The sequence below is a fragment of the Bos javanicus genome, chromosome 7 (assembly GCF_032452875.1).
Source record: "Bos javanicus breed banteng chromosome 7, ARS-OSU_banteng_1.0, whole genome shotgun sequence".
In the NCBI taxonomy this organism is placed as follows: Eukaryota; Metazoa; Chordata; class Mammalia; order Artiodactyla; family Bovidae; genus Bos; species Bos javanicus.
In genome coordinates, this window is record NC_083874.1 from 61,272,859 (window position 1) to 61,300,665 (window position 27,807).

Genomic DNA, 27,807 nt, shown 5'->3' on the forward strand with positions numbered 1-27,807 from the left:
CAAAACTTGGGCTCAGGGCCAGGTGAAGAAGCAAGACCAGATTTAGGCTCTGCATCCAGGGACCTTTCCCCCAGCTGCTGTCCCCAATGTTTCCTTGGGTAAAACCTCCTACAAATAACCCCCGTCCCTCGCCAAACCAGGGCCTCCCCAGTAAAAGGTGGCTTTGGTACTCCCATATCTGCCAAGGCCTCCACGATGCACATGGTCCCACCAGCCCAGTGGGAGGCCAGGCCAGGCCCTCAAGGATGTCCCAGTCAGAGAACCAGGAGGGGGCTTCGATGTGGTGTAGGTACCATGAGGCCCTGGGGGGTGGGAGGAAGCCAAATCTCTCACCCCGTCGTCCTGTAGGCAGTGGGGCCTGGGGCCTCCTGTTGGTATGTGTATCTCTCAGGGAGAGTTCTTCTTCTAGCTCAGTGTGAAGCCTAGAGAGTGGGGAGAGAGAAGGAATGAGGACCCGACTTTTATCTGGATGATTTTTCCTCTGTCTGCTTGTAGGAGTGGCTACAACCTGTAGTTCAGGGTGACAGACTCCAGGACTCACAGGGCTCAGACATGTGATGGAAATGACTTGAGTGGTGCAGACCTAGTGGAGGTGATAGATGGCAGCTGACATGAAGCCTTGGTGTCAGGAGGGACCGAGGGAGTGGTGGCAACAAGGGCAAACTAGAAAGATGGCCACTTTTGGCTCCAGCCAGTTGTGACCTAATGGACATGTGTGGCTAGATCTTCCATTCCTTAAGGGAAGCTGGCAATCCCTGCTCCAGGCTGAGCTCTAATCCCTCCTAGATATATGTTTTCTTCACAAGTAAACAAGCACCAAGAGGTGTAAGTGCTCATAGCACTAACCTCTCTGCCTTCGGTATAGCAGATCAACTACTGAGCATGGTGTCTTGTTGATAGAGATGAAGGCATGAAAGACGTTGGCCCTGCCTTCAAGGAACTTGTAGTCTGTAGGGCGAGACAAGGTGACGGGGTTACTGGAGCATGTTCCTGATGGAGCTGGGAAAATGAGTGTCTGAGAGGGTGGATGAGATGACTGAGCTGAGCTTAGAGGAAGACCTGGGGTTCGCTAGACACTAAAGTGGAGAGAGGCTCCCCAGGGAGGAGATGGGAGAGTGTGGAAAGGAGAGGGGTTTTGAAGTCAGGTGGGCTCAGCAAAGGCCAGCTGTCCTGCAGGCAGCAGTCACTTCTAGTTGCTTGTTACCAATAAAATCTATGGGAGCCTAAATGCCAGAATGAGACACGAGGGTCCTAGCCATGTTTTGGACCGTGATGCTTTTTGTAAAGTTTTAATCAGGTTATTCTATCAGTCAGGACATCTTAATCTGCAAGAGAAAACAAGAGCTACTTCACAAGAGCTCAGATGGTTCTTAAGGCGGTTGGTCATCTCAGGGCATGAAGTTTCATGGTAGGGCTCCTGTGAAGGTGGTCCCTTAAGCTCAGCATCATTGGTGACTCAGATTTCTTCTCTCTCCATGCCTCGTCTGCCTCTTTGTCACAGCAGGGCTGCAGCATCTCCTAAAGAGAAAATCCCCCAGTTGACTTCCCCTCCACTTAGCTCCTTGACCAGATCTAAGGCATGTGTTCTACCTGTCCTCTGCCATCCCCTCCCCCTGCAAAAAAAAAAAAAAAAGCCACTCACTGATGAGGGGCCTGCAGTTCCCGAGATCGGCTGGGACAAAGGGCCACCCTCTCCAAAGCCTGTGGTGGGGGCCACTAGAACAGAGACAGGTTGTGTTAGCAAGGAAGACACGGGGACTTGGCTGTTGCAGTGTGCACTGTAGTTGACCCAGTGAAAAATTGGGAAGTGCACGCCCAAATCAGAATCTTCTAGCTTTTCTTGAGAGATTGGAGGCTCCAGGGACTTCCCTGGTGGTCCAGTGGCTAAGACTCTGCGCTCCCAGTGCTGGGGCCTGGGTTCAACCTGTGGTCAGGGAACTAGATCCCACATGCAGCAACTAAGACCCAATATAGCCAAATAAATAATGGATTAATTCTGTGCATGTTAAGTCGCTCAAGTCATGTCTGACTCTTTGCAACACTATGGGCTGTAGCCCACCAGGCTCCTCTGTCCATGGGATTCTCCAGGCAAGGATACTGGAGTGGGCTCCATGCGCTCCTCCAACGGACCTTCCCCACCCAAGGATCAATCCCATGTCTCTTAACTCTCCTGCATTGGCAGGTGGGTTCAAGAAGCTGGAGGCCCCAGCAGTGTGGGTCCTACTTTTCTGAGTAGTAAAAATTGGACCTTCACACCAATGGGGAGGCACAGAGCTGCCCTCTGCCCTGGCCTGGGCTCCCCTCCACCACCAGCACCTTTCAGTTTAGTCCCTGCTCTAGGTCCTCCTCTGGCTCCTGACTGCCATCACCAGCCAGCCCCCCTCATTTATTCTTGGGCTGGCAGGAGAGGATAACAGCTGGTTGAACTGCTCTCAGCCGGCTCCTGCTTTTAGCTGGGGATGTGACAGCCGGATGTGAGCTGTGCTGGGGCCTCTGGCTCACCCCTGCCACCTTGTCCTAGGCGGCTGTCACCTCTCATTCAGACGCCTCGCCAGCAGCATGCCTGCCCTTGGGTTTTAGTAGTGCCTGACTCACACATCCCTTTCACGGTTGGAGTCAGCTCTGGAGGAAGGATCGGCAGCGTGCAGGCCTGTGTTCCCAGCGTCTGTGGGGCATGCTGGCCACCCTGCCGCACACACTGTGTAAAGGGGGTCATGCTATCTTCCCAGGAGAGAGAGGATCGTTGCTCACCGGTCTCAGTTGTGCTTCCTCTCTGCTAACGAACGCCCCCTTGCCCACCATGTTCTTGTCCCCTCAGAAAGAGGGTAGCTCCAAAACTGCCACAAGCAAGACCCTGGCCCCAGCGTCCCTGGAGAAGAAAGCAGAGGAGTCCTCAACCAGCAGTGATGAGGACCTGCCGTCCAGCCAGGTAGGCCGGGCCTGTCCCTAAGGGCACTTAGGCTAAGAGCTGAGCAGATGCGCCTGGGAGATGGCGGGGGCGGGGGACACGGGGAGGGCAGGTCTATCCCACTTACAGCACTTCCCCATTTCCCGAGCTCTCTTTTTTTTTTAACACTTTCATCTCCACAATAACCCTGGGAGGCAGGTAGCAGAGCCTGCCAATGGAGGGTCAGAGTTGGCTCCCACAGCCCCGAGGCGCAGGGACACAGCATGCCGCCTGACAGGAAGAGCCTTTTACTGCGGGAGGCACGTGCTGTGTCAGGAATCGAGGCCCAACAAGCTGGAGTGATCTCCCAAACTCCTATGACCTGTAAGAAGCCCAGGAAGAGGCAGGCACTGGCCCCTGGTTCCATGTGTACCCCACTTCCTGTTAGGACCCGGGAGCCTTCTCTGCAGGGTCTGTCAGAGCCCCGGGGGCCTGGTCCCAGACCTCGCTCAGGAAGCTACGGCCCATCTTCACACGCTGCCAGCCATCCTCCCCTGGCTCCACCCCTGAGGGCGGAACCAAGTCCCCCATCTCCCCAGCTCCAGAGGCTTGCTGGCGTTCACCTGGCAGGAATCTGGGTTTCTGTGTGAGCCCCAGGCCTTTCCCACAGCCAGCACTGCCCTCTGTCCTCCCCTAGCCCCAAGGTACTAGAAGCTGCCGCCAGGTCCTTCAGAGATGCCGGAGTTCCCAACCGCCAGATGAGTGGGGTCTCCCTATCCAGCTCCCCTTAAATGTCATATCACACACTGATGAGTCCATCAGCAGGGTCAGGTGTCATGCACACCCGTGGTGCTGGGGTGTTCACTGTCTTTCTCTCCTTAATAGCCCAGATTAGAAGAGTAACTGTGAACAACTCCATCTACCGTTGGCCCCTTCCTGAGGGCCAAGGACAGTGCTAGTCCCCATATTTTCATTTTTCTGTTTAATCCCCAGACCAGCCCTATGAGGAAAGGTGCTTCTTTTATTACCATTTTGAGGAGGAAGGAATAAGTCCAGAGAGGTTGGACAAGCTGCCCTGGCATCACATTGCTGTCATAAGGGCACAGACCTGGTGTCAGAACCCAGGCTGTCCGTATTTGCTCGCTCCCTGGCCCTGCCCTGACACTCCCCTCCCTGTGGCAGCGGGGCTCGGGCCCTGCCCTCGGGCTCTCCGTGGAGCCTTTCAGAGCCTGCCTTCTCTGTGCAGAATCTAAACAGCTGGGAGGGAGGGGGCCGCTTCTCCCTTCTCTGCGGGGGCGGACTAACACAATTAAAATGAACATCATGCTTAAACTGAACCATTTAATTGGTACGTTAGTCCTCAAGGTTTTGGAGTCCCTGTTAGAAAAGAAAAAGGAAAAAAATTCAGCGCTTTGAGCATTCCCCAGAAGGATTCAGGGAAGCCGGCACAGCCCAGGGGAGCTGCAGCCTCCTCCCAACTTTGGGGGTTTTTAGCTCCTTAATCCCCAGCTCTCTAATTATGATTATTATCGTTATTATGCATTTATCAAGTACTTCTCTACTGGTGAGTTTCACTGTTTTTATTATTAGCCCATCACTGAGAGTAAGAAATTGATACCAGGGTGGTGGGCAGAGCCCCAGGCTGGGAGGCAGAGAGGGGCTGTGGGTCCATTCCCAGGTCCCCTCACTGCCTTAGTCTCCCCCGCTGCAGGGGTTGGGCTTATGTCTTTGCTCTGAAAGACAGATCAGGGGATGGTCCCTGCATGGCTTAGCCCTGTTGTGTAGGCATTAATCCCAGGCCAGAGTCTGTGCCAGGGCCTAGGGTAGGTACCAAATTTTAACAGACAAGGCCTTGCCTTTAGAGTTCCAGGGTGAGTTGGAAAGAAAGAAGAGACCTCTAAGAAGCTGAAATTAAGGTGTTAAATCAAAGATCTAAAGTCTAGCATGGTTGGTCCTAGGAGTTCCTGTCTGGTGCTTGGAGGACCAGCTTCCAGCCCTGGCTCTGACACCAGTTTGCTGGTTACCCTGGGTGAGGCCACTGGCCCTCTCAACCCCTGGGGTGAGACTCCCTGAGGGCTGGTGAACCATGGAGGCTCTGGGCCACATGCCCAGGAGTGGGATTTTTCAGCTCCCTCAGGTGTGGGCGTAGGATGTGCTACCAGCTCCAGACAGTTCTGGGAGAGGCCTCAGAGAAGTGCTGCCATCCAGAGCTCAGGTCCCCTCGTGTTTGTGTCCCTTGTCCCTGGGCTCAGCAGTCTAGGCCAACCCACTGCCCCCCCACCCGCCATGACCTGAATGAGGGCACTCTTGTGATGCACAGCTGTGACTTCTGGAAGGCCACTGGGTTTGGTCCTGCAGGCACTGACCCCTGCAGTAGAAAGGGATACTGTGTGTTCCTTCTGGGCCCTCACTGCCCAGCACCTACAGGGGGCGGAGTGGAGGTCCAGCCAGGTGTTCAGGCTGCTTCCGCTTCCAGTGAGTCTTTCCTGACCCACCCCAGAAAGAAGGTCCTTGTCATCCCATGTGTATTGTGCTTTGTGGTTTCCAAAGCAGACCAGAAGCTCTTTGGTGAGAGAGCCCAGACTGGGTTACTAAGAGCCTTCCAGCAGGTGGGAGAGTGAGGCTCACGAATCTCGGGCTGGACCACACGGTGAGGTCGTGGCAGAGATGCGGTCAGAAGTATGCTCCATGTACCCCACCTTTGAACCCTCCTCTCCCATCCAGGGCTCCATGCCCCACCCCAGCTCAGAGGCAGGGCGGGCAGCGTGGGCAGGTAGAGCAGGGCGGAGGCTTCTGCTGCAGAGTTGCTTTTAATATCCCAGACGCTATTGTTTGCCTCAGTGGGTTCGCTGCCTCTCTTCGTCCCCGACAATCTGTTCCTCTGTCTTCTCACATATATATAGATCCCCCCTCCCTCAACTGAAAGCCTTCTCCCACTTCCATCCTTCTCTCTTTCATCACGTGGGAAGGAAGTCTCTGGAAGTGGCAGATCAGAGCGGCTGTGGGGGAGGCTGTTTGGCAGGGGTAGGCAGGGCCCGGGCCCGGCAGAGCTTCCCCCTCGGGCGGGCCCCTTTCTGCTCCATTTTGTGTTGCCTTTCCCGCAGCACCCTGGAGGACGCGAAGTCAGGCCCAGTGGGGTGGGCAGAGACCTGGGTTCCAGACCATGGCCATGGGCAGCTCCCTTCTGCTCTTCTGCTGCACTCTGTCTCCCTGTGGGGTCAGGGGGTGGGGGCAGAACTCAGACCAGGTCAGCTTTCTGGGGAGTGGAACATAGGCTCCCTGGGTGTCCTTCTATGCGGTGGGCATGTTCACTGGAGCTGTGGTTCCCAGACGTCCGCCAAGAGTCCACAGGGAGTGTTACTTTTTTCTCTTTTTTTTCAGTGTCTTACTGGAAAATGCAGAGCATGCCCCAAGCTAGAACAGTGTAGAGTCGCCAGTCACCATCCCAGCTTTGGTAGTTCTGGACTTGTGACCAGTCTTGGTTCATCCACATCTTCACTCTCTTCCCCAACACCACTAGATTCCTCCTTTTTTTCTTTCTTTAAAGCACAGTCATTAAAAAGTTGGCCCACCTAGTCAGCGTCCCCATTTCCCCAGTTGCCTCATGACGTTTTCTGTATCTGGTCAAATAGGAATCTAGACAAGGGCCACCGGCTACATTGGGTCCCTTTGGTCTTAGTTGGTTTTCCCTGAGCAGTTTACTTGTTGAAGATCCTGGGCCCGTGTAGTTTGGGCCACATTCCTGTGTCCTGGGAGGAGGCGGCATCAGAGTCTTGGGCATGGGGCAACTAGACTGTGAACAGCCCCCAAGGCGAACCGTCAGGCAGCTAACGGGGCATTGCTCAGAGCGCCCCGCACAGCAGGTGTGTGTCTCTGAAGTCAGCGAGAGGAAGGAGCCTGACCTCCACATTCTGGGCCTGACTTGGCTTCAGTTAGGCTGTGTGACCTTGAGCAACTGTCCCTCCCCTCAGGACTTGTGGTTTTCCCATCTGTATGATGGAGTTGATACTGCTGATCTCAGGGGTTCCTCTGAGGGTTGGGTGGGCTCCTGTGAGCTCTGAGGTGCTGTGCAGGGTCTTGGCGGGTACCTGGGCTGGGAGTGAGCTGGCAGAGCCTTGCGAGCTCTCTGGAACCCTTGCCTTGTGACACCCTCCCCTACCCACCTTCCCTTTCCCCTGGCCAAGCTGTTAATCACTGGGGGGGTGTGTTTTGTTTTTGTTTTTCAAGGTGATTAAAACCCCTCTGATTTTTGTCGACCCTAATCGTAGTCCAGCTGGTCCAGCTGCTACCCCCGCCCAAGCGCAGGCTACAGGCACCCTGAGGAAGGCTCAGGCCTCGGAGAGCACAGCCAGGAGCTCCTCTGAGAGCGAGGACGAGGACGTGATCCCCGCTACACAGTGCCCGACTCCTGGTGAGCACGGGCCACACTGCAGGGCTGACTCCCTGGCTGCAGCTGCCAGGCGTGTGCACACACACATACACGCACACACGCGCACACACATCCATTGAGGTGCCAAAGGGAGAAGACACTGGCTGAGTCTCAGCAAGTAGTTGGTCTGGAGGGGCTTAGGGCAAGGTCTCGACCCTATGTTGGCTCATTCCCATGAGGATCTGGCTTGAGCAGTAACTGTGCCAGGGCTTCTCTGCGTGGGCTCCAAAAGGTAGAACCCAGACTAGAGACTCGAAGCTGCATTGACCAGGCTTGTAGTTCAGGAGGAGCCTTGTAACAGCTGGCTGACTGAACTTGGAGAGGGCTGCAGGGTAGTGAGCCTCTCATTCCTGGTGGCATGTGAAGGAGATCAAGTAATCCCTAAACAGAGAGGTGTAGGGAGGAGTTCCTGGAGACAAGACCAGATCTGGGTTTTCTTTGACTTTCGACAATCTGATTCCGACAGTGATAGCAAGGAAATGGGTAATCGTTATCGGTGTTGTTACCAGGACACTTTTTGATGAGGATATTAATACCTGATCTTGGCGGGTTTATTAAGAAATGCAGATTAGCACAAAAGAAAAAGCATCACTTGTAATCCCACTGTCCAAAATAATCACTGTTAACATTTTATAGCTATTAACTTTACAAACACCAAAGGTACACTGAGTATTTTTAGTGAGACCATACTGTACATATGCTCAGTAATCTTGGTATGTTGTGACGTTCCGTAGTTACAGCGTGATCCCCACTGGCTACAGAGTGGTCACCTGGGAATCCTGCAGTTTTTTCAGCCAGTGTTGAGGTGGAGGAAGCTAAGGATTTTATTTGGGGTGTTGGGCTGTTACAAACAGTGCTGCAGTGAACACATGTGATTGAGCCTCTACACATGACCAAGGCTTTTCTAAGAGAGAGGGTTTTAAATGTGCAGAGTCGTGTTTGGCTCCAGTGCTCTGCCTGTCCTCTTAGCCAGCGAGGGGGACTGCAGGAGGGGAGGGGCTGAGGAAAAGGCCTGGGGTGTTGCCCACAGCTGCCGTCTCATCTCCTTATAAAACATGGAGACAGCAGCCGCTCCTGCCTGGAAGGCTTGGGAGGGAGTTTAAGGGGCTTCTAGCACATGGGCCCTGGGCACTGCATGAGGTTCCCAGGATGGGCTTGATAGAGCGGGTTTTGCTGCTTGGAGGAGGCCACGGGGCTTCTCAGCCCTGACATACCCCCTCCCCCTCCATCCCAGCCACTAGGACCAGCGTGGTGACTGTGCCCACGGCACCCCCAAAGGCGGCCCTCAGAGCCAGTGTGGTGGGGGCTCCCAGCAGTGAGGACACAAGTCAGGGGTCTGAAGGCAAGAAGCAGGAGGCCTCAGCCACTCAGGTACCTGGTGGGCAAGGGGGCTCTGCCGGGCCAGCGGGCTGAGGGGCCCCTCCTCAACACCACTTCCACTCAGGGTTGCTGGGTGGCACTGTAGTTGCTCTCACCCACCCCGTGGAAGCCAGGGCCTTTCTGGGCCTGGCCATAGCCCTGATCCGTGCCCCTGAAGGTCAGGAAGCGTCCTCTGGCATGTAGCCCCCCGGGAAGAACCAGCATGACTCCAGCAGCTTCTCCAACAATATCAGGCTTTTGGTTTGATTTTTCTCTCACGGTTTGCTGTGAACAAAAGTTGCCCTTTGTTAATGTTCATCATAGTGACCAGTAGCGTTCTTCCTAGCCTTCACTATTTTCAGTGCATTTTTATTTCTTTGGTCCTTGCTGCTGCTGCTGCTGCTGCTGCTGCTGCTTCTAAGTCGCTTCAGTCGTGTCCGACTCTGTGCGACCCCATAGACAGCAGCTCACCAGGCTCCCCCGTCCCTGGGATTCTCCAGGCAAGAACACTGGAGTGGGTTGCCATTTCCTTCTCCAAGGCATGAAAGTGAAAAGAAAGTGAAATCACTCAGTCGGGTCCTTGCTATGCTATGCTATGCTAAGTCACTTCAGTCGTGTCCGACTCTGTGTGACCCCATAGACGGCAGCCCACCAGGCCTCCCCGTCCCTGGGATTCTCCAGGCAAGAACACTGGAGTGGGTTGCCATTTCCTTCTCCAATGCATGAAAGTGAAAAGAGAAAGTGAAGTCGCTCAGTCATGTCCGACTCTTAGTGACCCCGTGGACTGTAGCCTACCAGGCTCCTCTGTCCATGGGATTTTCCAGGCAAGAGTACTGGAGTGGGGTGCCATTGCCTTCTCCGAGTCGGGTCCTTGCTGGAACCTAAAAACCAAGCAGGGGAGAGTTAATGGCTCATTGTTCAAACGATGGAGCTGAGCACCACGCCCTCAGCAAGAGGGTCGAGGCGTGTCCAGGATCAGGCAGGGCTGGAACCCAGGGCTCCTGGATCCTAGTTCATTGTTTCTGGGCCCATTGCTCGTGGGGCCATAGCCATTTGTTTTCCCAAGCCCTTGCACCCGCCCCCTTTTTTCCTGAGATGGTGGGAGTGAGAGCTGGATAGGCCAAAGCAGGACTTGGGCACCACCACTCATTGGGGCTCATCACGACCTCTGACCCAAAAAGAGCTTCCTGGGAGCATGGTTGCTGAGTGGTGGCTGGATTGTGGTCACTGCACCCACCAACCTGCATCCATTTGGCCTTTCAGCCAGCAGATGGTGCTGAGCATCTGTCCATGCTGGGAACTGGGGGTACAGCAGGAAGAAGACAGGGAGGGGCCCTGCCCTCATGGAATTCCCAAGGCGGGGGACAGCCATTAAGCAAGGAGACCGAGAGTTAAAGTACTCACCCCAACTGGTGGGTGCTTTGAAGGGAGTAGTATTGATATAAGCAAGAAACAGTGGGATGACTTGACTTAGAAAGGATAGGCCGGGGTGGCCTCCCAGAGGACACAACGCTGGGGCCAGAGAAGCAGCCAGGCCTGGGCAAGCTGGGGAGCCCTCCAGGCAGGGAGACCCAGGCGCAGAAGCCTCTGGGGGAGCGCTTGGGGTGTGAGAGCTGGGAGAAGGTAGGGAAGCAGGGGCAGAGGGGCCAGGCCTCATGGCCCATGGTGAGGGCTGAAGGGGGCCTGGAGGTTTTAACAAGGGATCACACCCAGTTCTCGTTCCATTCTCTCCTTGGCTGCTGGCAGGTGTGGGAAACAGGAGTGGCCCCAGGGAGCCTATTGAGGAGTCTGTTGCAGCCGCTAGTCTAGAGGCTCAGACTCAGTGGTGGAGCCTCCGGGGGGCCTGAGCCCCTTCCCTCCCCTGGGCTGGGAGCTGTCTGTGGATCCTCTGATAATGATACTATTAGCTTATTTTCTGCCCAGTCAGTGGCAGTACCCCTTCGACCGCCCCTCAGCTCTCCAGTCCACCTCCAGGTTCCTCTGGCAGCTATGGGTCCCCTCCTACCCGAGCCGGGCAGGATGTGACCAGGGTGTGGCCTAGATGGCATGCCAAGAACCTGGGAGCCCCAGGCCAGGCTCTCACCCACCTGTGCAGTCTTAGGCTGAGGCCAGCCCCTGGGTCATGAGTCTGGGCCCGTCCTCTTTCTGGGGGCCCTGGGCAGGGTCCTGTCTACATGGAACCAGGCTGGCTCCTCACCTTTGCCTTTCACAGGTGACCAAGAGGAACCTCCCGCTGACACAGGCTGCCCTGAAGGTTCTTGCCCAGAAAGCCAGTGAGGCCCAATCTCCTGCTGCCAAGACCCCGTCTTCAAGTGGGGTGAGCTGGGGAGTCGGGGGCCAGGCCTCACCCCGGAGGGGATAGTGTTCAGAGACACAGGAGGTAGAAGGCAGGGTGCAGGCAAGGGCCCAAGTCCCAGCGCCAGCATTTAGCTACCCTGTGACCTCAGCATGCGCATTCACCTTCCCAGGCTTCTACTGTGCATGCCCCCGCACCCAAACTTTCTTTTTGAGGGGTCTTAGTTCCCTAACCAGGGATTGAACCCAGGCGCTCAGCAGTGAAATCCTGGAGTCCTAATCACTGCCAGGGAGTCTCCCACTGCCCATCCTAGAGAGTAGTGGGAGAATTAAATGGGGCCTGTGTGTGAAGCCTCTAGTGGTGCCTGGCCCTTCCCTGAGGTATTCAGTAAGCACCAGATCTTATTTCCCCTAATTTTCCCTTTCTATTCTCTCTCCTTTCCTCAAATCAGACTGACAGTGCTGTGGGAACACTCTCCACGGCAAGTCCCCAGAGCACCCCTACCCAGGTCAGAATGGCCAACAAGCTCAGAAAGCCTGAGGTTCCTACAGCTCAGCAGGCCACAGCCACTCCCTCGGGGCACCCCACAGCCAAGGCCCCTGCAACCTCAGATGACAGCAACAGCAGCTCTTCAGGGAGCGAGGACGATGCCAAGGGGTCCCAGGCGGCCCCGTCAGCCCACAGGCCAGGTGAGGCTCCTGGGAGAGAAATGCTGGAGGACCTGGTGGAGCCCTGGGCTCAGGTCTCTGCTCTGTATCTGCCCATGTTCTACGACTTTGACCTAGGCATCTCATGCAGGACCTCAGTTACCCAGCTATACAACCCCATGACCAAATTGGTCCACACAACATGAACAACGTTTTTACTTGACTGTTTGGCCATGCCCAACCTTTTGGGATCAGGCTTCCCTGACTGATCCCCAGATTCCGAAGACCATACCTCTCTTGGGGATTAGAAGGTTTGTGCATGCAGGTGTCTCACTGGAAATGCTGTGAATAGCAATAGACCATGGAAGGGAGCAATGAGGGGCAGATGATGCCTTAGATCAGAGGGTGAGGCACGTAAAGAGGGACCAGGCCACCTCGGGGCCCTCCTGCTCCCGGAGCGCTCTGACCTGTCCAGCGGGCAGAGGGAACCCGGGGTTCCCAACAGTTACCTGTGCTTCTCCCGTAGGCCCAGCCCCCTCCAGGAGGGAGACCTTGGTGGAAGAGACCACAACAGAGTCCAGTGACGACGAGGTGGTGGCACCTTCCCAGGTAACTGCAAGGGAAGGGGCTGGCAGTCTCTGGAGCCTTGAGGTGGGAGCCCCAGGCCAGGCTCTAACCTACCATGCAGTTGTAGGCTGAGGCCATGCCCTGGGTCATGGGTCTGGGACCAGGCCCGTCCTCTTTCCAGGGGCCCTGGGCAGGGTCCTGACTGCATGGCTCCTCTCCTGAGGTCCCACTTCAGCATAAAGCTGTGAGAAGCAGACTCTTAGAGTCTATAGAAGGGGTTTACCTTGATTTTAGGTGATCTCCAGATAAAAACATTCTCTAACAGGTAACAGATGGGATTTCTTTTAAGGTTATCATCTGTATGTGGCAAGTGCTAGGGCTTTTCCCTTTGCATTAGTAATAAGTTTCCTTTTTAAATGAGCCCATTTAAAATATGTATTAATTATAGTAGTGCAGGAGGTATGTACACAGGGCTGTGTGCCCGCCGCCCAGCTGGCCTGAGGGTCCCGGGGCTGAGCTCCTCTAGTGGGCCATGCACTGCTGGGCTTCTTCACACTGGGCTTCTTCAGTCTCTCCTCTCAGGTTTTGTGACTCCTGGGCTGACTCCAGCTGGTTCCAAGACTTCAAAGGCCGCTCCCAAACCAGACGCCAGCCCCTCTGTTTCCTCTACTCCGGCCACCAGAGATGCCCCAGAGGGCAAGCAGGAAGTGGAGCCCCAACAAGCAGCAGGCACCATGTCCCCTAAAACAGGTGAGTCGAGGGCCTCAGGAAGGACACAGCAGGATGTGGAAGAACAAGGCAAGGAGCCCCTTTGCCTCCCTCAGGAGCAGTCCCACCAACATGGTCCTGTCTGCCAGCAGGGCCTCCCCAGGTGAGGTCTGGTACCGCTACATCAGGCCTGGAGGTGCACGTCAAAAGTGCAGGGGCCTGTGCCCTAGAGTCTGGCTCCTGTAGCCTAGGGCCGCCCGGAGGTCGGGTTATCCAGCCCCGAGGGATGCTGGTGCACCGTGTAGGCTGATCCCTACCTTAGAGGATGTGCACCTGGACTCACAGGGTAGGCCTCGGCTCTCTCTAGCTGTTCCTGTTGACTTTTCTTCCTAACAAGTGGGCTCCTGGTACAGGGTGTAGGTACTTGGGATAGCTCAGACAGAAGATGGGGTCACGTTTGAAGAAGTCTTCTGCACATGGTGAAGACCGCAGGCAAAGGACTGACATGCTCTGAAGCCTCAGACAAGCCCATGGCAACTCTTGGTGCCCTAACCATACAGGGCGGGGGTTGGTGGATCCATTGGTGGCACATACAGAAAATGGCACATGTGGAGAAAGTCTCGTGGTGTTTGGAGGGCAGACTCGAGTGCTCAGGTCACCTGGCCTAGGTATCAGCCACTGCTGACTGTGCCAGCACTCTGGGACAGGTGTCTCAGAGGGTCTGCCTGGGCCAGCTCTCAAGGTTCCCTGGCCTTGGCATTCTAGGGTGTGTGGTAGACAGGAGGCAGAGAAGTGGGTTGCTGAGGCACCCTGTGCTCTCCTTGGCTCCCTTCTCTAGCTGACTCCTGTTCTTGCCACGAAGCACCAAAGGACTGAAGTGGGCCTCCCTCTGCCCTGGGACCCCCCTCTGCCCACCTCCCCAGCCCCCCTGGGGCTCTGGAGCCAGAGCTGCTGCAGTTCCCACTGCACCCTGAAGGGAACAGCTTTATCCTCCCCACATGGAGCCAGGGCCAAGCTACCAGCACCTCCCAGAGCCCAGGGTGTCGCCACTCTTGTTCTGTGAGACCCCAAAGGGACCTGCGAAGTTGGGGCAGTGCCGGGACATATGCTCAGCCCCCAGTCCTGGGGCCTCTAGCTGCAGCTTGCCCAGTGCTGGGTCAGCAAGAGGAGTCATTGCTCATTTTCTTCCCCAGTGTTCTCTTTGTGAGAGGCGGGTGTGACAAGGAGACATTTTAGAGGGGGCTGTGGAAGGTTTTTTTCACACGTGTAGTCAGCACACAATTATCAAAGGAGAGCAGAGGCGTGGAAAATTCTAAACAAAGGCTGCAGCAGAAGTCGCTCTGGCAGCAGTAAACCTGCTTAGTCAGCCACCATGTGCGTATTCTCTGCACCCCCCACCCCCAGGCCAAGCCACCTGGACCCCTGACCGCAGAGGGCTACAGACCCCCAGGGTACAAGTGGGCATAAGTTGGATGGCTACATGATCTTGGCTTTTTTTTTATGCATCTGTGGTTTAGAACAGTGAGGGGATTCAGTGTTCATCCAATGCCTCATTTTATAAATAGGGAACTGAATTTGGTTTTCAGACCCAGGGCCCCGGCATCCTGTCTCCCTGCCCTGGGCTCCTGACTGAAAGGTGCCGTCTATCCTGTCCCATAGATTCTTTGATTTGTTGGCGGATTACAAGCCCTTTTGGAGAAGGAAATGGCAACCCACTCCAGTATTCTTGCCTGGAGAACTCCATGGACAGAGGAGCCTGGTGGGCTACAGTCCGTGGGGTCTCAGAGTTGGACACAGCTGAGCAACTAATACTACAAGCCCTTTGATTAACATGCTGGAGTTAATTTCCAGCCTGAACTTGAGTTTTCAGTGTGAGGAGACATGAAAAGAGCTGTAAGTTAGAAGCAGGTGGAGAGGTGTGGGCAGGAGACCCAGCGGGTTCCCTGGTCCCATCTGTACCACATCAGAGAATGTCAGGTCATGCTGGACCCCCTTGGCTTTCATGCCACCAGAGGTCTAGTCCCCGATTCTCTCAGGTCCATGACCCCGGGTCCTCTCTCCACAGGCAGAAAAGAGGCTGGTGCCACACCTCAGAAGCCCGGGAAGGGGCCCGGGAGTCCCCCGGCCTCCATGCTGGCGCTGCAGAGCAACATCACTCAGCGCCTCCTGAGTGAGCCCTGGCCCCTGAGCGAGGCGCAGGTGCAGGCCTCGGTGGCGAAGGTGCTCACGGAGCTGCTGGAGCAGGAGAGGAAGAAGGCTGTGGACACCGCCAAGGAAGGCAGCCGGAAGGGCCGCCTGGGCCATAAGCGGAAGCTGTCCGAAGACCAGACAGCCCCCAAGGCCCCCAAGAACAAGAAAAAGAAGCAGCTGGCAGCTGCGGATGGTGGGGAGCATGTGGTCTCCTCAGAAAAGGCCCCCAGGACTGTCAAAGGGAAATCCAAGAAGGACAGAGCAAGTGGTGACGTCAAGGAGAAGAAGGAGAAGGAGTCTCCCAGCTCTCAAGGGGCCAAGGAGAAGCCAGTAGGGGAGCTGGGGACTCCGAAGGGTGACGGGGGAGACCACAGCAACCTTAAGATGAAGAAAGAGAAGAAGAAATCTGACAAGAGTAAGTGCCTGCTGCAGCCCAAAGCACACTTCCCTGGTCCTGCTGAGGGCTGTCAGTCACCACTCAGGTGGGTGGCCCTCAGCCAGCACAGAGAGGGCTGAGAATGTCTTGTCCGTCTTGGGAGCAGGATGGGCAAAGCCAGAACCAGGTCCTGGAGCAGTGGGGCCACCACCACCAGGATGGCGCTCGCAGCTGCAGGGCGTGTTCTGCTCGCAGAGCCCTGCACTCCCTCACGGCAGCCACAGCCACGCACGCTGGCAGCCCAGGCTCCTGGGGTCCAGGCTCCTGGGTAGCAGCTGCCCCTTGCTGCATTCTGTGCTGGAGTCCTCGTGCAGCCAGGCCACGTTTAACCCCCACCACAGTCCTGTCTGATGGGTGATCACTCATTCCCATTTTACAGATTGAAAGTGTCTTTTTAAAATCAGTGTAGAAATTTTACAAAGTGAGTTAAAATGGTAACAGTCCAGGGCTTCCATGGGGGCAGAAATCATAAGACTTGTGCTTCGATGGCTCCCCAGGGTGTGGGGCATAGAGAGGAGAGAGCTCTAGGGCCCCTGGAGACCTGCCCTGTCTGCCCACTTTGACCCCAACCCTTAAGATTAACATCTGTGGTTTAGCAATTTTACTTTCTTCCCTTAGAAAAAAAAGACAAGGAGAAAAAGGAAAAGAAGAAGAAAGCAAAAAAGGCCTCAACCAAAGACCCTGGCTCACCATCACAGAAGAAAAAGAAGAGAAAGGTAGAGTGAGTCCCAAGGAGTCTTGGGCTAGAAAAGGGGACCCAGACCCAGTCCCCAGGTGAATGTGATCCGCCCCAGCCTCTGGATGTCAGGGTAGGGGGTGGGATAAGCCAGACCCAGTCCCTGTGCCCCTACCGTTCTCAGGGTCCCGAACAGGAGCGTGTGTATTGTGAGACACTAGAGAAGAGCTAGGAGGTGGGCCCACCCTGAGGGGCCCAAGGTCTGTGCATGTGGGAGCCATGGAGCGGCCCTGTCTTGCCTGTGAGGTAGGAGGCTATTATGACAAGTGAAGAAAAGAGAAGCCCCCCTGGGGTCGGGAGACTAGCTAGGCTGTGCAGGTTTCTGGGTGAGAGAAAAGGTTCCCTTGGATGTGTGTGCCCCAGCTGGCGGGGTATCCCCACGGCAGAAACACTCACCATCTGCGTCATGCGTGTCAAGGGCCGACCGCCTGACCAGGGGCCCTCAGCTCCTCATACCCAGACGCGGTTCTCAACATGGCTAGCAAGGCCACAGTCATGGTTAGAAAATCCGAGCATCTGCTGCTGCAGAGTCTTGGGCTCCATCCTCCAAGGCTCAGGGGCACCCTCCGCACCCTCAGGATCTGTGTGTCCCCAGTATCTGTTCTGGGGGAGCCACAGAGCCTCGGGAGGGAACTGTCATAGCCCCTCCTGGTGGGGGTGGCGTGGGTGGGGAGACACTTCAGGTCCAAGAGCCTCTCCTGCTTCTCTCTTCACAGAAGAAGACGGCAGAGCAAACCGTCTGAGGGACGCCAGGCGGCAGGTACACTCCTGGCCTGGGAACCCCTGCTGGAGAGGGCGGGAGGTCAGCTCCAGCACCCACCGTGGTCCTCAGGAGCGAGACTGGGCCTCGGGGGTGGGCCTCAGGGAAGGGGTTTTGGAGAAAGAGGGTTCAGTTCCTCAAGGGCAGTGGGTGATGCCGGGAATCAGAGCTGCAGAGTCAAGGATCCAGGAGAGTCTGGACAGTGACCACCACTGAGTTGCTCGGGTGGAGGGAGGGGGGTTGCTGGGGTGTGGTGGGGGAGGGGCACACTGGCATGCTTAATCCTTGTACATGAGGGTAAGGCTTGAGGTCGGGGACAGCTCAGTCTCCTTCGCCACTGTCATTCCTTTCTTTCTAATTTTGTAATTCGAGGGCCTTTCCTCATGGGAAGTAACATGTTTTACTCAAAGCAAGCCATTCTGATCCTCTGTGCTTCCCAGGTGGTGGTGAAAGGGTGGAATGCTCCGCCTAGCTGAGGGAGCCCCAGCCTACTGTAAACAGGGTGATACAGGCCTGGGCAGGTGGTGAGGCTTCAGAGAAGCTAAGCTCTGAAGCCCTCGTCCCAGTTCCTGGGACACAGTCAGCACCACCAGGTATCCACTGTGGTTAGTTAATGCTCCTCTCCTGCATGGGGAGAGCTTTTGATTTGATTTTGTTCTCCTTGGTAGAGAAAAAGTTGGGGAAGTCTTATATCTTCTTCTCCCAGGGATTTCTTAGCCAAGTGGTGGCCAGCCCCATGCTTCTTCCCTCTGCCCACCAAGGGTGGGAATTGAATTTTTAACTTCCGCTTGCTCCCCAGAAGACGATGGCCAGCTGCGATGTCCATGCTGGCCAAACCAGCGAGCCCTGCAGAGAGGCTGGTCTGAGGAGGAAGAAGCCTGCCTGGCTCCATGACCTCTGCTCACTGAATTCTCTCCAATGCAGGATGCCTCGGATGGATGGACGTGTACAGTATATATATATTTTTTTAAGTGACCTGCCCCTCCCTTCTCAGCTCCAACATGCCCAGAGGCCTCAAGGCTTTCTGCCTCTGCTCTGTAGACCCAGTGAGGCTCAGTCTGTGGCTCCTTCATGCCCCGGTCTGCGGCTGATGCTGAGGCTTTGTCCTCCTTTTGTCAGTTTTTTCCTTTTTTGTTTGTATGGGTTTTTTTGTAAGAACTCAGAAAATAAAAGACTTGAAGGAAAGGTGCAAGTTCCTAGTGCCTCTGGGCAAACGCTCTGCAATTGATTGATTCTTGGAAGGGAGAGTCTGACTGACACTGGGAGATGAACAGACCTCATCTGCTCAGGATTTATTCTTGACGGTGTATCAAGACTCTGGGATACTGTGGTGAGTGACACCCTGTCTGCCAAAGGAGGAGACTCAGCAAAGGGCCCTGATGGGGTGGGGAAGGCTTCCTGGAGGAGGTGGCATCTAAGCTAAGGGGGAGCTCGGGCATGGTCAGGCTAGGTTACAAAGGTTCTGCTATGATGAAGGCAAGAAGTGGAGGCACTCGAAAGATGTGTCAGGGTGACATCCACAGGAGTTTGTGATGGCGGTGATGGGGGGGGCCCACTTCCCTGGGCCCAGAGCAGTGTGAAGGTCCAAGGCTTTTAGCCTTCTGCTGGAGACAGCGAGAGTCCATGCAGAAACAGCACTGAGCTTGGGGGGTCTGGGAGAGTCAGGGTGACAGCCAACTGTACCCTTAACTGGGGGCCCCTGGGCAAGGACCCCCTCCCAGGTCGCCTCTCTTCCCCTAAGTGTGTTGGCTAGAAGAGAGGCTGCAGAGCATTGTCCTGTTGGGTTCCTTTGACCCCTAGCAAGTCTTCAGACTTAGAAATGGAGAGATTTCAATAAACTTTTTCATTTAGGGCTCCTCTTGGAAAGTCCAGAAATGTGACCACAGGGGCCTGTGCTCCTCCTGGCAACAAGCGGCTGGGGCCACACAGCGGCCACCCCTTAAGTAGGACATTGGCCCCCAGTTCCACAGCCCCCACTCCCTGGTGGTCCCAATACAAGGGCCTGCGTTGTTGCCATCTGTCATTACACTTGTACTGTTCTTAGTATAGAAATGAAAACGGGGACAGGAGAAGCTGGACCCAGAAGAACTGGTGCTTAAAGAATTATGGGCAAGAGCCTGTTTCTTCTTCTTGGAAGTAAAGTATTCCTGTGTGTGAAACATGGAGAAGTGGTCTGTGTCCAAACACTGCAGCCCCTCAGCCCGGCATCTGTGAGTGGGCTCCCCAGGCTGTGACCTCCCTCCTCGACTACAGGATTCCAGGTCTTCAGTTCACCCCCTTGGGGTAGACAGACCATACCCAAAGAACAGCTGAGAGCCGGGCGTGTTCTACTCACTACCTTTTATTCTCACAGGAGCCGTGGCTGGAGGGCTGATGACAAGCTTGGCTGTGCAGAGGGAACTAGGGGGTGGCAGAAAGTGAGGGGAGGGGCTGCAGTTTGGGGGAGCTCGTTCTTCTTGGGTGTATGATGCCGGGGAGAGGGAAGGGGTGGCTCATGCCCCCAGTTAAAGGGCTGGAAAACTGAGGCCTGGAGGGGAGGGGACAGCAGAGGTGTCCGTCCTGGGACTTGGGATAGTGCCGTCCCTTCTCCCTGCACCTGCCCACCACTTCCATGATCTTGGAGTTCCGTGTCAGCCTGCTGTGGTGTCAGCACTGGGGGTCAGCCTCTCTCATGGTCCATGTCCCTGGGCCTTGCGTTCCTGCTAGTGGATGGGAGTTTGGGCAGCAAGCGTACCACTAATCTATGCCGTTCTGATATGATAGTTGTGTCCAAGGCTGATGGAGAGGCAGAGTCTCATAGAATGAGGTGCAGGGTGGGAGACAGCAAGGGAAGGGGTGTGTAAGGGAAGGAGAGGGGCTGCGGCAGGGAGGGAAGCTGTGGCCTTGCAGGGCTGTCTGGGTACTGGCGTCTGCGTCTGCTGAGCTCACGGGGCGACTGCAGGGAGGGAAGCAGCAGGTTAGGGCTGGAGTCACTTGTCCCTGCCCCCTCCCAGCATCCTGTGGCCTCGGAGCAGTCAAGGGCCCTTCACCCTCCACTGCCTCCTGCTTGGATACAAGAATTGACTGCCATGGCCCCAGAACCCCCAGCCCTGGTCCTCATCTGTGAGAAGGAAGTTGGAGAATGGCCTGGGGTCATCATCCACGAGTGAGTTGGCCCCTCTGGGGATAAGCTACTGGGGACTAGATGCCCTTCAAGGGTGCTTACCTTACTGAAATCCTGCTTACACCCCCAGCCCAGATGACGGATACTCCATCTCCATTGGGTCTGCAAAGGAGCAGAGAGTCCACTCTTTAGTTGCAGTCCAGCCTACTGTGCCCACTGGCAAGGAGCCTGGGTGGGCTAGTTCTTCCCAACCTTGCCACAAGCCTGGTGCTTGGTAAAACAGATGTGAATGGAAGGACGCTTGTTGGATGGCTGCAAGCAGCAGTGAGATGTGGCTGGGGAACTGAATGAGCGAGGCCAAGGAGCGGGTGATGAAATCAGATGGGTGGATCTGGAGGACCCTGGATGCTCTCGTGGATGGGTAGAGTGGAAGGGTTGGAGGACAAATGAGTTAAGTAGATGAATGTGGACATAAGGAGAGAAATAATAGTACACAAATAAATAAGGAGTGCACAGTGGGTGGATGCATGGCTGAGTGGCTGCTGCCCAGAGAGGGCACCTTGCGTGTCCTAGCCCATGGTGTGCCGGGGGACAACCTGCCCTTCAGCCGTCCTGCTCCTTCCTGCTCCTGGCACAGCGGCCACCGCTTACCACTGCAGTTACGGTGCCCACGGCTCCTGGTGTGGGGGACCTCGGTGCCGTTGGGGAAGACGCACCAGCAGTAGCCGATGCTCCCATAGCACTGGAGCGGCATATAGTTGCCGTTCTCGTCGCAGTTGGGCTTGAACACGCCCGGGTGGATGGCAGGGATGCGGCTGACCTCTTCCTGGCACTGGGTCAGTACTGAAGCGACAGGCACGGTGAACACAGTGAGTGAGCGGGCTCTGGGCTAGGGTCTCAGCAGAACCAGAGGTCCACATACCACTGTTGTGTGCCTAATGCCTTCTGTCCAAGTGGCTGCACTTGCTCTACCAATTGCACAGATGGAGAAACTGAGGCCTGGACCAACCAGGTCCAGGATCAGAGAGGAAATGCATGGCTGTGTTGCTAATTCATCCCAGAACATGATGATTTCTTCTGACACTCGGTACCTATTAGAGTTTAGAATTGCACCTATGATTCTGATTTCTAGAGAAAAGCAGTAGACTCCTTGCCGAGTCTGAGCTCCCATTACTGGCGGTATCCAAGTAGAAATGGGGGTTACCATGTGATGAGGCTGTTATAGAGGGGATTTGAACATTAGCTGGAAGTTGGTTAAGATAACATGCAAGGTGCCCTCTCTGAATCCATGATGGAGAATCCTGGGGTTCAGGAAGGGTGGGCCCCTGATCTTCCACTTCTGAAACTGAAGCCAAGAGGGAAGAGACTTGCCCAAAGTCACATAGCCAATTAGCACCAGGATGAGAACAGAGCACCCATAAAGGCTTTCAAGCTGAAAACCCTGGTACACATTGCCCATGAGATGGAAGAACCTCAAGGCCCTCTTAGCTAGCAGCAGTGGCTGTGTGACAGGAGAGGTCCCTTGGAAGGGTGGGAATCATGAGCCCAACCCTTGTGAGCCTGCAGGATGCAGTGCTGGGTGAGGAAGATCATTGCTATGACTCCTGGGATGTTTTGGGTGGTTTTTGCTCCAGGCCTCCTTGTGCAGTTCCGTCCTCCACAAGGGAGGTCACCTCCTGAAGGGACAGGATGGGGGCTGGGGGCAGACGAGCCCAGAACAGGCAGGAGAAACAGGAGTGAGAGCTGAGAGGCTGGGAGAGCCCTGTGCTTGGATCAGGGAGGTCCCAGAAACCCCACCTCCCCAAGATTCACATTCCCTTTACCTTTTGGTGGACCCTCAAAGGGCTTCTCCTCCAGCGAGTTCTTGCTCATTTCAAACAAGAGCCACTGATGCAGCCAGCTCTCAAAGAGCTAATGGAGATAAAGGCCAAGAGTCAGGCTTAGTAGCCCACTCCCACCCTATTGACTGTGCCCCTGGGACATGGAGGGCCAGTGGGGACCTGGTTGCCCCTCAGACACCCCCCAGTGTTTGGTCAAGGTGGTTCCTTGAGTCCAAGCATTCTCCCATGGTGGGAGCTTCTTAAGTGCTGGGAAGCCGCCTCCAGTTTCCTGAGAACGGCTTCCCTGCTCACGCCGCTCGTCCCAGGGCTGCTTTAGACAGGGAGGCAGGGTACCAGTGCAGGGAAAGCTGCTGACCTTCCAGTCCAAGCCATCCATGGAGTCCTTAAGGTGTTTCAGGTTTTCTGGCAGGCTCCCCTTCAGCTGCGGGTACACCTTCAGGGGGTCTGCCTTCTGCAGGGTAGCAAGGCAGGAAGGAAGGTTAAAAAGCTTCCAGGCAGGCAAGGTTTAATGTACAGCTCATGTTGCCCTGATCTTTGGTTCTGAGGTGTGGAGCCCAGACCTCAGCACACTGGAGCTAATGGGGAAGGGGATGTGTTAAAGTAATCCAGGGGCCCAGGTACAACACCCCAGGGCTGGGAGTCGGGAGACCCAGTTCCAGGCCCAGTTCTACCAACAGTCGTCAGTCTTCTGATCCTTGCAGACTCTTACTCATCTTCCAGGTCTCACCTCCTTCAGAGGAAACCCTCGACTTCATCCCAGCACTCCTGCCCCAGCTAAGTCAGATCCTTGGCCACTTTTTCTCTCAAAGGCCCCTGCACATCCCTCATCACCTGGTCACCCGTCTGTCTCCATGCTAGCCTGAGATCTCCATGGACTAGGACTGATCTGATTGCTCCCCACTGTGGCTCCAGAGCCTTGCACAGTGCCTGGTGCTGCTACTCAGTAAAAATTTGGGAAGGAATAAAGCATCTTGAGCAAGTCACTTCCAGACTCTGGGCCTTAGTTTCTCCACCTCAAACACAAAAAAGTGGGGAGCAGTGGGGCTGAACTTCATAGAACATTAAGGGCCACATTTGTGTTGCTTCACTAATTCGCGGAGCCCACGTTGAACGTCCGCTGTGAGCCGGGCCCAGTGCAGGTTTTGAAGCACAGCCCCAGCCAGGGGCCTATGGGGATGGGGTGGGAGGTGAGGGCTGCCTGGCCGGGTTCCACTCACCAGGAGCAGGTGCATCACATGGTCCTGTGTCATGTTGCCGTACTTGGTGGCGTTCTTCATGGGCTGTGGAAGGAAGGAAGGAGGGAGGAGTTCCCAGGACTGGCCCCTGGGGGTGGGGCCCAGAGCAGAGCCAGCAGCTGGGGTCTGGGTGAGAGTCTGGATTCCCAGATGTTCAACAAGTCCATCGCTACGATGTCCCACTGTGAGAGCTTGAGCAGGTTGTTACCTTCCTGCCTCAATATCCTGTTCCTTTACTCTGCAAACGCTTTCCTGCCCAAGGCTTTGTGGACAGGAGATAGTTTTGTGAACAGAAACATCATCTATATATCAAGGGCTCTGAAAATAGGAGGGACTGTGAGACGCTCTGGGAAATGAGAAGCACTTTATAATTGTGGAGGGCTGGGCCTTCCTCCCAGAGAGGGCCCCAAGAGGCTCTTTCCTCCTCCTTCACCCCTGGAATTCCTGTTCCTCCCCCCAACAGCCAGGTCCCCCTCTCCAGCTGTGCTGTTCCTGAGCCAGGTGTCCTCCCCTGTCCCTTGGCACTTGCCCTCTCCAGGCGGAGTAAGCTTCCCTCTCCTGCCCTGGGGTTGGCCTTACCTCCGGGCCTGCCATGGGCAGCACCCGCATCAGCATGGGAGTGGCCATCCGCATCTGGCTCATAGGCTTGGCAGCTGTAGGGGCAGAAGGCACAGCATGAGTATGGCCCCAGTGCCCAGGGAAGAGGGTACTCAGACACGGGGACCGAGAGCTCAGACCCAGATGAGGGGCTGGAATTCCAGACCAGAGGGCGAGGACAGTGGGCCCAGCTGGGGCGGGAATGAGGGTTCTCTGAGGTGAGGGGCAGGGGGGTTGTCAGGACAGAGGCAGGGCACGCACGCTTGGGAAGCTTCATGCGCAGGTTCTCCAGCTGCAGGTTCTGGGAGGTGACCGTCAGCTTGTCCAGCCGGCCCTGCTGCTGGTACAGGAAGTAGGCAGTGGTGGCCTGGCCAGCCAGGAGCAGAGCCACCAAGACGGAAAAGCCCGTGTACAGGGCTCCACGACTGCACTTGCTGTGGAGGGGAGGAGGGGGACATAGGTCAGAGGAGAGTCCACAGAAGTGGCTGCCCCGGGGACTGGCTGGGAATGGGGGAATGTGCCCCCACAGTTCCAGCCCTTGCCCTCAGCTGCCCCTAACAAACACACACTTTAAGCACAAATAAGTGCCTATGAACTTACAGCTTGACGATATCCTCCTGACCCCCTACCTCCAGCCACTGCTGCCCCTATAGCCCTCCCAGGTAGAAACCCTGGAGCTGCCCCTGTGTGGGGAAGAGCCAAGAACAAGGGCCTTGTCTTCTCGAGGGAACCAGCAAGGACAGCTGAGGAAACCCCAGGAAGACCCTGCTGCCTAGTAATTCATGACATCACAAACATGGCTCATTCTTATTGCCTCTCTGCTCGCCAGTCCTCTGTGATTTCTGGACCAAGGCCCACTCCAGGGGATTATTACTCTGAAAGGAGAATGTAAAATTCCTGTGTGGAGAAAAGGAGAAAACCAGAAAGGAGGGGAAAACAAATCCTACTTTTTGGCCTTCCCAAGGAAGAGGGGCGGCCTGGCCTCTGAAGTGGTGAAAAGTCCACCCAAGCTTGGGTCTTCCTGAGTTCAAGCTCTATGACCTCACCTCTTCAGTGACCCCACACCCAAGTTGAGTCCCAGCTGTGCCTCCCACTGTCTCTTCTCTGAACCTCAGTTTCTCATAAGGTCTAAGAATCTAGAGAGTCATAATAAAGACGAGACCCTGTAACCTGGATTGTAATCCTGGTTCTGTCATTCCCTTAGCTCAGGGAACAGGGGCAAGTCACTCAACCTCTCTTAGTAACGTGAGGTAAGAATATCTACTCAAAGGGTTGTTATATAAAATGAGATCAGGATAAAGCTCTTGACTCCGTACCTAGCACCTAGTTAGCAGTCTGTAACACTGAGCACCAATCTCAAGGGAGTTAATAATTAACTTTAGCATCTGGTTTCCTTCTTCTTCATGCATCTTGATGGCCTGTCTCCTGGTTCTGGATGAGTGCCAACTCTTGTCACTTCCTCCTTTCTACTGCCTCTTTCTTGAATAAGTGATTGGCCAAAGTCAGGAGCCAACCAGAACTGGGAGGAATCATGGTACAAATGTTGCCAGGCAGAAGTGTTCACAAAAGGGTCCAAAACAGGCCAGGACAGTTTTTAGAAGCAGTGATTGAACTGAGGGAAAACCAGACAAGGATTTGACAAGGGGGCACCCTTTCTGCTCACTGAGCCCACGCTGGCTCTGCAACTCACTGGGTGGCCTGTGCTCAGAGGGGACCCATTTCCCCTCCCTGCAAACTGTGCCTCTAGAAGGGGGTCAGATGGTAGACAAACTCAAATTTTAATATCAGACTAGTCCTGGGTTCAAATTCTGGCTCCAGGATTCACTAGCTGCAATAAATTTGGTGACTCACTTGTTAATACGAGTCTCCATTTTCTCTTATGTAAAAAGGGAAATAATAAAAGTACCCAACTTAAAGAGTTAGTAAAAGAATTATGATTGAGTTTAGCATTTAGTTATATGCCCACCACAAAACTAATCATACTAATATCTAACAGGGACTGAGGATTGGTAACAAGTGTACAGTGAATAGGAACTATTATCATAACCACTGTTGTTATTATTGCTGCTGCTACTACTGAGACCCAGAGAGAAACTGATTTATACAAGTCATACATGACAGTTGCAGAACCTCAACCAGAATCCAGCCCTCACAAGAGTTGGCTCTCCTAGCCATGGGATTCCCTAGGGTTTTCACAGGCCAGACACTAATGGTCTATCTCTAGTTACATGTCCCACAGTATGAAGTTCCTCATGACATCTCTGAGAGTCTCTCCCAAACCCCTTTCTGCCTGGCAACTGCTGACATCACAACAAGTCTCTGTAATATGCAAATTATCTGGGAGGGGGGGCAGGGACATTGGGGTAGCTGTATTCTAACCATTCCCCATGTTTTTTTCAGGGAAACAGATGGATAAGGATCTGGGAAAGGGTCCTCTGGATGGCTGTGCTGGCCCCTTACTGCAAGGGAGAGGGGCATGGGCAGGGCATCACCCAGATCAACCCACAGCCCCTTCTAGAAATTTAGCCAGAGCCCCCCACCTCACCCTTTTTTGACCCTCCTCCAACATCTCTCATTCCCTCCTGTGATAGCAAACATCTTCATCTACTCTACAGACACCTGCAACTATAATTCCCTCGATATAAACACATATACCAACTTATGATAACTAGGAGGAAACTCCTCCATGATGAGCTGCTTCTGCCATTCTCTTTTAGAAAATCTGCTTCTCCATCCAGGATCCATAATATTTTCAAAATTCTAATCTAGGGCTCATGGCCCAGCTTCAAGGGACTCTGGGAAGCTCCTGATACTGTGGGAAACTGTAGGGAATGAGTACAGAGCTTTCTGATTTTCAGAAGAGAAGTATGTGATGCAAAGAAAGTTAAAACCCCTGCCCTAGAGGAACTCGTTCATTTCACAGGTGGGAGAACTGAAGCCAGACGGCCAGAGACTTGCCCCAGACCACCCAGTTAGTGTGGGAGTCAGAGCCTAAGTTCATGACTCGTCCGACTCCCGGTCTAGTGCTCCTGTAGCGCCTGTGCACGTACGTCTGTGCAGTCCAAGATTTGGCTGCTCTCTCCTACTGCTCACACATACCTCTCCTGGGCTCCGGGGCGCTGGCCCAGCATGGGCAGCTGCTCATGGTTGGAGATGAGGTCACGCTGGTCTTCCATGCTTCTGACCTCTGGTCTTTCCCACTCCTGCTGCTGCTGCCGCTGCCTGCGTATCTGGGATGCTGAGCCCCGTGCTCACCTCTTGAAGTTGGGGCTGAGGAGGAATCTGATTCGTCTACAGGAGGCCACTCCGCCCACCTGGTACAAGTGGAAGTGAAAGCCACAAAGCTGGAAATACCCTCACTTCAGCAAGTTGCCTTTAATGGGACAGGATGAGTAGGGGGAGCCCCCCCTGAGGCAGGTGAAAAGGCCAGCATGTTTCCATTGGCTGCACAGGGCCCGCGTCACTTGTTTCTGGGCAGACCTGTGGATTCATAAGGCTCTTTGGAGGTTTCAAGAAACGGGCAACTGTTCACTCCCTAGATAGGAAATCACTTTGAAGCAAGCAAAAAAAAAAGCCGAAAATTCTTTTTGTCTCCCCTCTCACCTGTAGATGAGTGGGTACATAAAGGGGCTGCCCCCCTTTTGTGAACTTAGACAAATTCCTTTCCTTCTCTCAGGGCCTCAGTTATGTCATCTCAGAGCCAGGGGAGGAAAGCTGGATTCAGTGTTCTCTCTGCTGTCTGCTAATATAAGCATTTTATGAACCCGAGTCCCTGGTTCTAAGGCTCTGGTACTAATATTTGCCAGCACTTACCCAGCCCTCCTTTGAGCCGGCACTGTGCTAATCGTTTTGCATGCTTTGTTTCATTTAATCTTTACAGTGACATTTTAAGGGCTGTTTTATTTTATTATCTCCATTTATAGATAGAGACACTGAGGTTTTGAGAGGCTACATGTTTGCCCAGAATCATGCATCCATCTCTTGATTTTAACCATTCCACCCTTCTGCTTCCTAAT

General features: G+C 54.8%; 2 protein-coding genes across 8 annotated transcripts in view; one reads left to right on the top strand and one right to left on the bottom strand.

Annotated features, from left to right (window-relative positions):
- Positions 1-27,807, top strand: part of TCOF1 (treacle ribosome biogenesis factor 1) — a 291,309-nt gene that overhangs the window by 20,348 nt on the left and 243,154 nt on the right. The window contains exons 17-27 of one of the 6 annotated variants that reach the window (XR_009737646.1): positions 2,819-2,929; positions 7,115-7,298; positions 8,551-8,687; positions 10,888-10,992; positions 11,423-11,660; positions 12,145-12,227; positions 12,755-12,935; positions 14,959-15,498; positions 16,138-16,235; positions 16,972-17,057; positions 17,815-18,200. Coding sequence is in view for 5 of the 6 variants with exons in the window: in XM_061424038.1 (XP_061280022.1) it covers positions 2,819-2,929; positions 7,115-7,298; positions 8,551-8,687; positions 10,888-10,992; positions 11,423-11,660; positions 12,145-12,227; positions 12,755-12,935; positions 14,959-15,498; positions 16,138-16,235; positions 16,972-16,998 (1,704 nt within the window). In the remaining variant the exon portion in view is untranslated. Of the gene's footprint in view, positions 1-2,818; positions 2,930-7,114; positions 7,299-8,550; positions 8,688-10,887; positions 10,993-11,422; positions 11,661-12,144; positions 12,228-12,754; positions 12,936-14,958; positions 15,499-16,137; positions 16,236-16,971; positions 17,058-17,814; positions 18,201-27,807 lie in introns of those variants that run through there. The other 5 variants (XM_061424038.1, XM_061424040.1, XM_061424041.1 and 2 more) reach the window with 5 other exon arrangements.
- Positions 19,339-27,170, bottom strand: CD74 (CD74 molecule). Of its 2 annotated transcripts, XM_061424049.1 has the most exons (9): positions 26,891-27,135; positions 24,053-24,225; positions 23,774-23,847; positions 23,177-23,239; positions 22,315-22,410; positions 21,942-22,029; positions 20,770-20,961; positions 20,221-20,280; positions 19,339-19,950 (listed from the first exon to the last, which is right to left on the bottom strand). In XM_061424049.1, the coding sequence occupies exons 1-8, from the start codon at positions 26,965-26,967 to the stop codon at positions 20,237-20,239; spliced, it is 807 nt and encodes a 268-aa protein (XP_061280033.1). In that variant the 5' UTR covers positions 26,968-27,135; the 3' UTR covers positions 19,339-19,950; positions 20,221-20,236. The 2 variants fall into 2 exon arrangements, with proteins under 2 accessions (XP_061280033.1, XP_061280034.1); XM_061424050.1 differs by lacking the exon at positions 20,770-20,961 and having other exon boundaries at positions 26,891-27,170.